Source organism: Asparagus officinalis, chromosome 7 (genome assembly GCF_001876935.1).
Source record: "Asparagus officinalis chromosome 7, Aspof.V1, whole genome shotgun sequence".
Taxonomy (NCBI): Eukaryota; Viridiplantae; Streptophyta; class Magnoliopsida; order Asparagales; family Asparagaceae; genus Asparagus; species Asparagus officinalis.
Window position 1 is genome coordinate 150262171 of NC_033800.1, and position 13637 is coordinate 150275807.

General features: G+C 38.5%; 2 protein-coding genes and 1 non-coding gene across 6 annotated transcripts; 2 read left to right on the forward strand and 1 right to left on the reverse strand.

The window, feature by feature from the left end:
* On the forward strand, nt 5471–9307 carry LOC109848413. Of its 3 annotated transcripts, XM_020417887.1 has the most exons (5): nt 5471–5649; nt 5765–5810; nt 6009–6530; nt 6611–6839; nt 6937–7588. In XM_020417887.1, the coding sequence occupies exons 3-5, from the start codon at nt 6009–6011 to the stop codon at nt 7452–7454; spliced, it is 1269 nt and encodes a 422-aa protein (XP_020273476.1). In that variant the 5' UTR covers nt 5471–5649; nt 5765–5810; the 3' UTR covers nt 7455–7588. The 3 variants fall into 3 exon arrangements, with proteins under 3 accessions (XP_020273476.1, XP_020273474.1, XP_020273475.1); XM_020417885.1 differs by lacking the exons at nt 6009–6530; nt 6611–6839; nt 6937–7588 and adding exons at nt 7619–8355; nt 8438–9307 and having other exon boundaries at nt 5477–5649; XM_020417886.1 differs by lacking the exons at nt 5765–5810; nt 6009–6530; nt 6611–6839; nt 6937–7588 and adding exons at nt 7619–8355; nt 8438–9307 and having other exon boundaries at nt 5477–5649.
* On the reverse strand, nt 10200–11960 carry LOC109849450 (serine/threonine-protein phosphatase 7 long form homolog). 2 transcript variants are annotated; one of them, XM_020419281.1, is made up of 6 exons: nt 11727–11960; nt 11423–11647; nt 11257–11344; nt 10750–11172; nt 10622–10682; nt 10200–10536 (listed from the first exon to the last, which is right to left on the reverse strand). In XM_020419281.1, the coding sequence occupies exons 1-6, from the start codon at nt 11891–11893 to the stop codon at nt 10226–10228; spliced, it is 1275 nt and encodes a 424-aa protein (XP_020274870.1). In that variant the 5' UTR covers nt 11894–11960; the 3' UTR covers nt 10200–10225. The 2 variants fall into 2 exon arrangements, with proteins under 2 accessions (XP_020274870.1, XP_020274869.1); XM_020419280.1 differs by having other exon boundaries at nt 10200–10539.
* TRNAS-UGA lies at nt 13556–13637 on the forward strand. Its single transcript has one exon. It is a non-coding gene; the product is annotated as a tRNA-Ser (tRNA).

The window sequence follows — 13637 nt, forward strand, 5'->3', positions numbered from 1 at the left end:
CATCCTAATGAAAACTGACAGTTTAAGCGTCCTACATCGTTTTCCCTTGTTGAAATAGCTCGACTCGAGCTTTATATTTTCTTTGAATAGTAACTTCATCGATAAATAATCTTTTAACCTGTATCGATCAGCATCCAATTGACGCATGTGCATGTGCAGTTGACTTTAAAAACTCCTCAAAATATGTTCCATGTTGCTTCTCATATTCTAGTGCTTGAAGTATCATCAAAATCTTTTTTAAAATTATTCACTAATCTTTGCTTCTAGGGAAAGAAATCTCGCGTCATACTCCATAACCAACAATTCTTTTCATCTCCTTTGTCTCTAGCCCTCCACCAAGCAATTCACACATATCATCAATTGTCTCACTCTCTAATTTATCCTTCTTCTCCATCGGGACAACATCAATATGTGTAATATCACTCTCAACCCCTTTGAGAATATCATGCATATCATCCATCTTCACTATCATATCACCATAATGAATCACATGCATAACGATTGTTTGCACCTTAGGAGGAAGTTCGGTAGGGGCATGTTCTTCTTTTTTAATTACAACCAAGTCATAAACCTCTTCAGATTGCTTCAAGTTTTTAGCTAAAGCCTCGTTGTTTGCCACCAAAGTTTTCTTTTCCTTAGTAGCTTTTATCTTAGATGGCTCCTTTTCTGTAAGAGGCAGAAGTACAATTCGACGTCCATCTTTCTTGAAGATATAAACATTGTCTCTACTTCTGTGAGTAGCTCCAATATCGAATTGCCATGACCTACCTAAAAGCATATGACAAGTATCCATCTCGACCACATCACACAACACATCATCAAAATACATGTGATCGATAGACAAAGGTACACGACACATCTCATTGTTCTGCACATCATTGTCCTTGTGAATCCAGTCGATCTTGTAGAGATGTGGGTGTTTCTCTATCTTCAAACCTAACTTATTCACCATATGTCGAGAGACAATATTATTTCTACTGTGATTGTCATAATAACATCACAAATCTTCTACATCACAGTGCACCTCGTGCGGAAGATATTATGCTCTGGAGGTGATTCTTCTTTCTTTATTGCTTCTTTAGTACTCTTTCCAACTCTAAGGTCTTGCTTAGGGTCATTGTCGTTGTTGAATTTATCATGTGGAGTCGAATCACGTCGCTGGCGACCATCAACGTGATTTCAAAATCCTCTCGTGTTCAGACGATCCACTGCCGACGCAAGTCGCTCTACGGTAGTCTTCATCTGATTAACACCGGTTTTCAGCACGTCGAATTTAGTTCGAGAAATAGGGGCTTCATCATCTGCCATCGGATCGGAGGAATAAGGCTCTTATACCAATTGACGCAGCGCGGAAGTAGTAGCCTCGAAATCCACCAAAGGTGTTCTCTAAATCCACAAAGAACGATCTCCGAATCCACGAAGAACTTCGAATCCACGAAGAAATATTGAAAGAGTAATTTTATTGATGAAAAGATAGTATTCTTCTTTGGGGTTACATGACTCTTCTTAAATAAAAAAACAAATAAGACTCCTAGTAAAACTTGAATTACAAAGAAATAAAAAGTATCAATTCTATCCTAAAAAGACTTCCAATAATAGAGGAAACAAATCTTGAAACAAAATTAAATTTATTTCCTAATCTAATTTGACTCTAAAATTGAATTAATTTCCTAATCTAAATAGACTCCAACTTTATTACTAAAAATAAACTAAAAGCTAATTATTTTTGGATTTTAGCCAAAATCGGGTATTACTGATGTGATTTTAAAAATCTGACAATGTAGTTGGCTCCGTCTCATCGAGATAGACGATTTATATATATAATATGTCAGAATCTGTCTTTTGGGTTGGAAGATATGATTGTTTCTTTGCGGAAGTCAATAATACGTATAAATTCGTATTTAGCTTGTAATTGTCTGCATCCTCCATGAAATTGTCAGTTAAGCGTCCTACATCAGGGAGCCAGAAAGCTTTCAAGAGGCACATACTCATAAAGACAATTACAAATGGTTTCAGGCTATGAAGGAAGAGATGAAGTCTCTTGAGAAGAATGATACTTATGAGTTAGTGGATTTACCGAAGGACAGAAAAGCTTTGAAGAACAAGTGGGTGTCCAAGTTAAAGAATGATGGATACAAAGAGATTCAGAAATACAAAGCCAGATTAGTGGTGAAAGGCTTTGGTCAGAAAAAGGACATTGATTTTGATGAGATTTTTTCACTGGTTGTGAAGATGATGTCCATTAGAGTTATCTTTGGGTTAGCAGCTAGTTTAGACCTCAAGATTGAGCAACTTGATGTGAAGACCGCATTCCTTCATGGTGATTTGGAGGAGAAGATCTATATGAAGCAACCAGAGGGTTTTAAAGTGAAGGGAAAAGAACACATGGTTTGCAGGTTGAAGAAGAGTCTCTATAGTTTGAAGCAGACACCTGGATAGTGTTACAAAAAAATTTTAATTCTTTCATGTTGAGTCATGGCTACTAGATGACAGTTACAGATTCATGTATATATTTCAAGAGAATTTTAAATTCTAGCCTCATTATCCTTTTGTTGAACGATATATTCATTGTTGGTCAGGATAGTCAGATAATCAGTGGGCTGAAGAATGTGTTATTTAAATCTTTTGACGTGAAGGATTTTTGAGCTCATGGCTACTAGATGACAGTTGCAGATTCATGTATATATTTCAAGAGAATTTTAAATTCTAGCTTCATTATCCTTTTGTTGAACGATATATTGATTGTTGGTCAGGATAGTCAGATAATCAGTGGGCTGAAGAATGTGTTATTTAAATCTTTTGATATGAAGGATTTTTGAGCTCATGGCTACTAGATGACAGATGGCAGACACCTAGATAGTGTTACAAAAAAATTTTGATTCTTTCATGTTGAGTCATGGCTACTAGATGACAGTTGCAGATTCATGTATATATTTCAAGAGAATTTTAAATTCTAGCTTCATTATCCTTTTGTTGAACGATATATTGATTGTTGGTCAGGATAGTCAGATAATCAGTGGGCTAAAGAATGTGTTATTTAAATCTTTTGATATGAAGGGTTTTTGAGCTCGGCACAGCAGATTTTTGGTATGGATATTGCTCGTGACAAGAAAATGAGGAAGTTATGGTTACCACAGGAGAAATATGTTGAACGGCTACTTGATAGATTCAACATAAAAGATGCCAAGTCGGTCAATACTCCTCTTGCAGGTTATTTGAAGCTTGGAAAAAAGTTTTGCGCAACTACAGATGAGGAAAAGAGTGAGATGAAAAATATTCCTTAATCTTCAGCTGTAGGGAGTTTGATGTATGCCATGGTTTGTACTCTGCCAGATATAGCTCATGCAGTTGGCGTTGTGAGCAGGTTTCTTCCTAATCTAGGGAAAGTTCATTGGGAAGGTGTAAAGTGGATCTAAAAATATTCATTGGGAATGTGTAAAGTGAATCTTAAAATATTTGAAAGGCAGTTCCATATTGTGTTTGAGTTTTGAAGGTTCGAATGTAATATTATATGGTTTTACAGATGCTGATATGGCAGGTGATCTCGATCACAGGAAGTCTATCTCAGATTGGTTGTTCACTTTTACAGAGGGAGCAATATCTTGGCAGTCTAGGTTATAGAAGTGTGTTGTTTTATCTACAATAGAGGCAAAATATATTGCACTTGCATAAGCCGGTAAAGAGATGATTTGGTTGAGAAGATTTCTGCAGGAGTTAGGCTTGCAACAGGACAATTATCAAATCTTCATTGATAGTCAAAGTGCTCTTAATTTGAGCAAAAATTCTACATTCCCCTCCAGGACGAAACATATTGATGTGAGATATCATTGGCTTAGAGAAGCAATTGAGAAAGAGGAGCTAAAGCTATAGAAGATTCACACAGATAAAAATCCAGCATATTTTTTAACGAAGATTATTTTCAGAGAGAAGACCGAGTTGTGCCGGCAATTGACCGGCATGAATTCCCGTTGAGGTGTTATAGTTTGGCATACCCCCTCGTTGGGCTGGAGGGGGAGATTGTTGTGGGTCCAGCACAAGATAATGCCCATATGAGGTCCACATGAATTAAAATTCTATTTAGAAATGGATTTGGATGATCTATTTGAAATATGAATAGATTTGGAGAATTTTATATATATATATATACAGTAACCCGGTGCTACAGTACCAAGATAGAAAAAGAGAAAAGAGAAAGAGAAAAGTTCAGATTCCAGATAGCTCGGGTGTCCGATTACAGTGATTTAAAATCCGTTGTCTTCAAAACGACGACGCTGTCGAGGGTACGATGTTGGTTTCTTCGTGGGAGTTAGAGATTTTTGATAAGACAGGTTAGGGTTTTGATGTCCTAGAGGTAACACTGTATCTTTCTCTTGTGATTTAATTCTCAAATTCAGGTGTAGCTTGGAGTGATTGTACTCTTGATTCATAGTGAAATATTTCTCTCTGGATTACCCCGTGGACGTAGGCACGATTTTCCGAACCACGTTAAATCTTGGTGTTTGATTGCTTGTGGTATTTTCATTGGTGCAGTTATTCGTTTAGTGTTTAATTCTGTAGATTAATCCCCATAAAATTTCTAACAATTTTCTCATGTATATAATTAGCAATAAGATGACAAAATGTGTGTGTTTTTTTCAACTAAGCTGCTTTAGGTAGTCTCAGAAGAATGTTACATGCTCTGGTATTCGGTAGTAATAGTATCATTTGATATCAAACTCAGTCATTGCAATTTGATCACTCGTCTTGTTAAAAATTTCATAGCGAGGACACCTCGGAAATTTCATATACAATAAATTCTAAAAAAAAAAAATCCTATTTTGCTAAAATACGTCTATTTTGATCGTGAAAAATTGAATTTCTTAATTGGTATGCTAATGATGTGACACATTCAATATTTTTAGTATGATTTTACGGGAAAACCTAAATAGTCCAACGAGCGTTGATACAGACCATGCAATGCAAAATATCTTGTTTGGTCTTTGCTCCGCTTCAAATATTCCTTTATCTTTTCTCGTGCGTTTATTACGTGAAGAACCAACCCAGCTAAAGTTTTACAAATCCCATCACGAAATAAGTCCGATTTCTAAGGGGCTGTTTGGTTTGTAGACTAATCTTGGTTTATGTATTTAATTTTGAAAAACTCATAATTAAAATCTTGTTTATTTGTGATGGATGTTAAAGAGCATATTTATGAGGGACAAAATCCAGTCAAAATTTTGTTTGGTTGCGCACGAATTTTGTTAAGAATACGCGACTAAATTCACAAATTGAAATCTAGCATAATTTTTAAAAATTATACTTGTTATATTTACCATGTGTGTCAATCTCAAATCCATGTATAAAAATAAATAAATAAATAAATAAGTAGGTAACATGTTCGCTAAAAATTCACAATTTCTAACTCGTGGGTCCCTTTGTTTTTATTTTTATTCCAATGTGATACAAAATGAACAGAAACAAACAGCCCCTGTTTGCTAATTCGACCTGTTCAATTTGATGAACGGGCCGGAAACTAGCCTGACAAAGATCGTAACCGGCCTAACGAAAATGGGCCTCCCAATTTATACGCTAAATGATGGTTAGGGCTTCTCTTTCACTCGATTTTGCTCCCCGCGAGGATCTCTCCCCTCTTCGCGACGGAGACGAGAGGTGAGCAGCCACCGTCTTTTTTTTTTAATGATTTTATTGGAGTAATATTTTTGTGTGTATTTTCTTGATCTTTTCTGGAGATCTTTTCTCTTGATCTTTCTGAATTAAATTTCAGAGGAGTCTGAAGACTGTCGATCATAGTGATCCGCAAGCTTCACAGGGTAATAATTTTTGTCCCTCCTCCTTTTTCTGCATTTTATTAAACCTTTCTATCGCCGATTAAACGTGTGTAGTTTTTGAAACAACGCAAAAGATGGCTCCTTTGTGAAAGTTTTTCGGTTAGGAAATTTGCAGCATTGACTGGATTCATTAATCGTGGTTGTTGTTTTTTAAAAAAAAATTGTTTAAAACCTTATTAGATGGAATCTTCGGAAGAAGAGATAATTATGCTGAGGATGTGCTGTAGCGCTGCTTCTGCAGTCTTGATAGGGATTGTAGTAATGCTACGTCAAATGCTCGAGGATGCGCGTAGGGATTATAATAATGTTCCTCGCGAGCCGTCCCAAATGAGGGATTTGAATAGGAACGTTCATATGTATCGTATCTTGAGTGGCGATGCTAATAGTTGTCTGGAGCATCTTAGAATGCGTAGGGGTCCTTTCCTAAACTTAGCGACGTTGATGAGAGATGGAGGTTTGTTAAAAGATACGATCCATGTCCCTGTTGAGGAGCAATTGGCTATGTTTCTGCATATTGTGGGTAACAAGTCGAAGAATAGGGTCATGAGCACAGACTTTATTAGGTCCGGAGAGACGGTGAGCAGGTATTTCAACAAAGTACTCGGAGCAATAAGCTGCCTTCGAGATCGGTTTATGAAGCAAGCCCCTAGTGAGACCCCTGCAGAAGTGAGGGAAAGCACACTTTTTTACCCGTTCTTTATGGTAAGATGTCTAGTGTATGGTTAATTGTATACCAACGAATTTATTTATTTATTTATTTATCTATATTTTTGTGGTCGTAGGATTGTATTGGTCTGGTAGATGGCATACACATTGATGCCATGGTGCCAACTAAATATGTTGTCCGTTTTAGAGGTCGGAAAGGAGTCACACAAAATGTGCTCGCTGCTGCTACACCAGACAAACGTTTCACGTATGTCATGGCAGGATGGGAGGGTTCTGCTAGTGACTTCAGAATCCTAAAGGATGCATTATCTTTGCCACACCCACATGGATTGCGAGTTTATGAGGGTAAACTATAGTTCTCAAAAATAACTAGGTATTGGTAAAATTTTCTTTAATATTATACTTTGAAGTAGGCCTTAGAAAAAAAAATTCTTTGTTGTAGGAAAGTATTATTTATGTGATGCCGGTTACACCACTATGCCTGGATTCATTTCCCCTTATCGCGGTGTACCTTATCATCTAAAGGAGAGTTCTAGTAGGATGCCAAATAATCGGAAGGAATTATTCAATCTACGTCATTCCGCATTGCGTATGGAGATTGAAGCCGCATTTTGTATCTTAAAGAATCGATTCAAGATTCTTTCCGCGAGGCCAAACTACCCACTTCCGAGTCAAGTTGATATTGTGCTTGCATGCACTGTACTCCACAACTATATTGCTATTGCAGATCCAGTAGACAAGTACTTAAATGAAGAGATGGGTATCATTCATGAGGAGGGGGATATAATGGATGAGGATGATGATGAAGTAGTCGATTTTTCTGAAACTCTGACACAACAAGAGCAAGTAGAAGCAAGAGAAGAGTGGAAGATGAAAAGGGATCAAATTGCATGGGACATGTGGGTTGATTATTGTGGAAAGTATCGTTGGGGAGATACATCAGAAGTGGGAATGGATTGAAATGTTTTGTTTGTTAACTTGTTAGTACTCAACCATGTTTTTATGGTTGTTTGTAATAGACATCTTTTGTAGCATATATTTGCTTTATGTGTTAGGAAAATATTTGGTACTGATTTTTATATTGTTATTCTATACATGCTTTATGGTCTATACTGTCTTTACAGTTAAGATGGATGACCCTCCAGAAGTTGCACATAATCAAGGTGGTAAGGGGATCCAAGAAGTAACTGGTGGTAAAGTTTCCCCGGTGGCATGGGCTCAACCTATGTCTCCAAGTGATGTTGCAGGCCAATCATCCAGGTCTCTAAAATATCAGCCTGTGTTTTTTCAACCTGTGTTTTTGCAACAAGCAATTCCAGGAGCCGCCTTACCGCCAATGCTAGCACAAACTTCTCAAGCAATTCCTGGAGCCACCATACCACCAATACTAGCACAAACTTCTCAGAGTAGTGGCACCCAACTCCCTTCTCATGGTGATGGCAATGGGAGCTCCCAAAAATATATTCGTGGACGCGAAGTAGAAGAGATTAGTTCTTCTTCAAAGAGGACCAAAAAGGAAGGCAGTAATAAAAGCAAAAGATCTGGAGAGAGTAGAAATGCACCCAACAAGATGTGGCAGGATAAGCATGACGATGTCCTTATTCCTTTTCTTGCGGATCTAGCCAAGAAGGGTTACAAATGTGACAAGTCTTTTAAGAAAGAGGCATTCTCTCAAGCAACAGATGCTTTGAATAGTCATTTTGGTGAGAACTTCACGACTGAAAATGTCTACAATCACATGAAGTCTCTTAAAAGACGATACGTGTACATGTGTGAGTGTTTGAAGATCAGTGGAGCAAGTTGGGACGAAGAGTCCAAGATGATTAAATTAGATCAATTTCCTTGTGAAAACTGGGATAAGGTAATAATCTAATTCCACATAACTTTTTGTTGTAGTTCTTGCAATCAAGGAATTGTTGTGATTCATTTATACCCCTGTACAGGTCAATCCAAATCTTAAGGATTATGTTAACAAACCGTTGAAGCATTTTGATGATCTCAGTGTTATAATTGGAGATGCTTTTGCCACCGGGGAATTTAGGAAGGGAGTGTACAACAAATTTGGCGGCATTCCAGCTCAAACCATCAACATTGATAGTGATGAGCACAAGGAGGATGCCCCAAATAATCAAGAAACCAGCCCAAGTGAACCCATCAGGGAGACACCTAAGTTTAAGAAGAGCCAAATGACTCATGGGACTAGTCTCGATACAAGTCATGCACGACCGAGGGTGCGTAGGACTGAGCGTGCTCATATGGATTCTAATATGAAAATTATGGAGAAGATGGTTGAGAAAGTGGGAGAGATGGCGTTCGCTATACAAAATGCGCATCTCAAGCATTGGAGTGAAAGATTATCTGATAAAGTGTATGCGCTTACACAATTTCCACAGCATGTGTTGGACCATGCCTTTGAAACATTATATGAAGATGAGCGTCAAGCCAGGTTATTTATTGCCAGGCCTATTCCCTCACAAGTAGCTTGGATGAATGCGCATGTATCCAAATTTGGTTTACATACTAGCGATGAGATTGTGACGGATGAGGATGGCATGGGTGCTGAACAGAGAGAAGGAACATAAGACCGGGTTGACTCTGTAAATGTTGATAATGATGAAGATGACATGGTAGAATCATGTGAAGTGTGAATGGTACTATGTAAGACTTCGTTTTAGATAAATGTATTATGACTGTGTTATGGATGTATGTAGCAAGGAAACTTGTAGTCTGGATGCAAGTACTAAGCAGTAGGACTGCATTTTGTGGTGACTTCTATACATGCTTTATATTTAGTGTTCATTTAAAGGTTGGTACACAAGATAGTATTAAGTTGGTTGTTGCCAGAGTCAACCTCCAGTGATGTCAAAGGCAAATAGTGTTTTGTCCAGAGAAGCAGTTGTGACGACTGCATCTTACTTCAGCAAAACTGGCGGCAGCAGATTATTTTGTGTTATATGGTATGTGTGATGTTATATTTACATCTGTTCTGGTTATAGTCAGCTCTTCATCAGCTTTCTCTTCATGTTCGTATATCTAATTATTGTTTATTGCGAAGAATTCAGTGGAAGAATATAATTCTGATTGCCATTGTTTAAGAAGATAAAAGGCAGTTCATACGAGGGTATAATGACTAGATTCAACGCAATATGTGGTTGGTTACTTCTAAAGATCTCTCTTCTTGGTTTGATTTATTTCTTTGGTGTTTATTATTGTTGTTCTTAAAATGGTGATAGAGCGTGAGGGTGTAGACCACTGCTTTGGTAATTGCTGATGTGCTCTGGAACGCAACGTCATCGTTGAAAGTATTTCTATTTGTAGGAGATATCCGAGTGTGGATTAAAAAAAGGGGAAATTTTTAAAACCAACCATTTTTAAAAATTAATAGGCAAAATCGACCTAAACTGAAAAATATTAGCAAAACCGAACCTTTTCAGAAGAAAATGGTCGGTTTTGCAGCGGAGGGTCTTTTGCGAAGTGCATGGGACTGCTAGTCCCGTGCACTTGGTGTTCCAGCAGCTGCTCTCTGCTTAAAAGTCGGGACTGGCAGTCCCGACTTTTAAGCAGAGAGGGCAGCCGTTTGCTGATCACATCACACCACAAACTCCCACTAACAAATCCAACATAATAACACCACAAACCCACTTAGAAATCAAACATATCACACGATATTATCGACTACAAATCCAAAAATCACATCCTTAAATAGTTTTGTAATGTATATAACCTGTAGTTTACATACATCCAAGAACTCTCCTCCTCCTCCTTTGTCTTCGTCGTCCTCCATACCGCCCTTCGACGAGTTCGTGATCCGGTTGCGTTTGTGGTTGTGACGGTCCAGCTCCATCGTCGACACGTTGGGAAGGTCCAGCTTCATCGTCATTTTTGCGTCGTCCTCGACTTTGTCGCTGTTGTCGTGTATATACGAATGACGTTACCTCCTGTCCATCATGACGATCTTCGTGAGTTCGGTGTAAGGCTTGTTGAAGCCTCTGCATTATAGCCTGATATATTGATACATGTTCATGTGCTTCGGGATTTCTATCTGCTGCGATAGATAGTTCAAAAACAAAATATCATAAATTTGATGATATTACAGAATGTAAATTTGAGATTTAATTTTATCGTACCTGCTCGAGCCAATTCCAAGCCACGATTTGCAAGAGTTTGAACTTCATCTATTGCTGATACCTGCAAATTTTTCAACACATAAAGTACCAATAAAAATGGACTTAAATCAAAATATGAAAATACTTACTAATTCTCTCTCATCTATACCCCGGGGCACATATCCTCTTTGCGACTCAACCGGTATTGTGGTCGAATGAAGTATCCATCTTCGGGTTATGTCCCAATACCAAGTGTAGTAATCTGATTCCCGAGGAGTTGGTTCAATTTGGTTGACAATACAAAAATGCCTATCATTCCATCTGTGTATAAAAGCTTGATGCACGATCATCCAGTTTATTTGTTGGCCTCCTTTCTTTGCCTTCCTCTCTATCTTTTCAACAAACTGCGGAACATGTTGTGCAAGACCATATTGTCGAAGCACGCGGTCCGGTACATGCATTTCTACTATCTCCAAACATATAAGAGGAACTCTAGCTCTCCATACAACTTGGTATTCTGTGCATATTGGGGGTAGCTGAGGTAGAAATTGGGTGTAGGGCTCCCATTCCATCTACAATAATTTAATGCAGTTGCATATCAGAATTGGGTTTTCAGTATGTAGAAGAAAAAACGCATGTTTTTCGGTGAGAATTACCTGAAAAATCTTCATACGGTCAAGCTCATTCCGATAGAAATCCAATTGTCTAGCCGGGGTCTCGTCATAGCATTTTTCGACATTCCATCTACAAAAAAATGTTTGTCATACATTTAGTACCACAATGATAACTACAATTATATTCGCTACACTAAAAATACAATACCTGCATCCCAGTGGAATTTGTCCATCTAATTGTAAATGCGTGCATAGTCTTGGCTTCAAATGAAGTCTCTCCCATGCCCATACTTGCAATAAGCTTAGACACCCTTTAAGCTCACTGTTTTGCATAAGTGCCACTTTTGACATCTCTCTATATAAATACGCCAAAACGGCACTACCCCACGATTTTGTACCACATACGTCCAAGTCCTCGAGGAGTGGTAACCACCTAGCATATTCACAATATTCCAATTTATTAAAATAAGCTAATTCAATGAAATACAGATTCATATTATAAATACACATACCTCGCATGCACTTTATCTTTACTTGAATCTGGAAATAATATAGTACCAATCATGTGCATAATGTATGCACGTGCATGTTGGTCAACCAAAATTTGTGGGGCATCAACAGGCAACGGTACTGAGAAGGTCTCTCTCAACCACTTCAACTTAATAGTTCCTCGAGGCATAGTCTCTGGAGCTACACCTAACAACTCCTCACATCTTCGAGGCCATACATCACTATCAGTGCCGGTAATGCACAGACCATCTATACGGAGACCGAGTACCACTTAAATGTTGTGGTTGAGAACATGGCTCTTGACTTGGAGATGTCATAAAACCAATCGACTCGTTGTCTAAGTCAAGCATCCGAGAAAACTCTCCTTGAGGTCGTGAAACTTGGGCAAATTCCTGAATCGGATACTTCTCAATAAACAACTCAATTGACGCTTGCTTCTCGACTAATTGTTTCATGTCATTCAATTCCTCATCTTCGGTAATCTCCACGGCAATAGTTCTACTCTCATTTATCGGACAGTTGAAGAACACCCTAATTGTATATTCTTCTTTCTTAATTTTAGTAACTCTGTGTATTTCCCTAGTCATTCCATCAAAATTACACGACTTAGATAGCATGAACATTTTCCGAGAACCTCCATCATACACCGGCAAATTATTCACTCCGACGCCGAGGCTCCCATTAAAGAAACAAATAATGGATATGGAGTTCGTCATCGAAACTGAAAATACACAGTCCATCATATGCAAATAATCTATTAATATCTGAATAAATCAACATCAAATTTATTACCTTAATCAATCTCAAATAATGGCTACACCCTTAATTATTATTCATCATTTGTAAATAATTGCTAAACCCTAACCCCCAAACCACATTATTCATCCTATTGCACAAAATAAAGGTGGGGGTCGATGGTGTCGGCGGCGCGACGAGGTCGGAGGGCTGTCACGAGAGCGGCGGACTGGTCACGAGAGGAATGAACGAAAAAAACCCTAGCCCGTGCAAATGGCGGTGGTCGGCGGCGGTGATCGGTCACGAGAGCGGCGGATGGTCACGTGCAAATGGCGGTGGTCGGCGGCGGTGGTCGGCGGCGGGGGTCGACGAGTCGAGGGTTTTTTTTTTCTTCGGGGGAGAGTGGTCACGAGCGGAATGAACGAAAGACAGAACGAAAGAATGACGAGCTGGTGGGTTAGGCGGACTGCACGGGACTGCTAGTCCCGTGCAGTTCCGTAATTGCAAAAACGACACTTTTCTGTCGGTTTTGCTAATTAATTTGTGAGACGGTCGATTTTGCCCAATAAAATTGAAAAAAGAGCTGTTTTAAAAATTTCTCCTTAAAAAAAATTTTGACCTTATTTTAACTCCTTAATTTGTGTGCATCATTGCTTTCTAGGGTTAACTGTCAATAGACCCCCGTAGTATCACCCAATTGCAGAGGGACCCATTGTAGTTCTATTTGTTGCGAATAGACCCCTTGTAGTATTGGCCCAAGTGTAAATGATGCCCCTTAGTGAATTTTTCGACAATTTTAAATGTCCAAAAAAGAAAAAGCAGCTGGGTATATATCCTCATCAATAGAACTAAAAGGGGTCTATACGCCTCCTTGAACATTTTTAACGATTTTAAGAGTTAAAAAAAAAATTCACTCAAGGGTTCTATTCGCAACAAAGTAGAACTAAATGGGGAACCTTTGTGATTGGGTGATAATATCGGGGTTTTTTCTGCAATTAACCCTGCTTTATATCTCTTCTTTGGGGGAAGAAAAGACACGACTATCCTCTTTCACTTCCTCTTGATCTAATAGGAACGAATTACTGAGCAACAAAGCGTCGATATGTCCGAGTGGTTAAGGAGACAGACTTGAAATCTGTTGGGCTTCGCCCGCGCAGGTTCGAACCCTGCTGTCGACG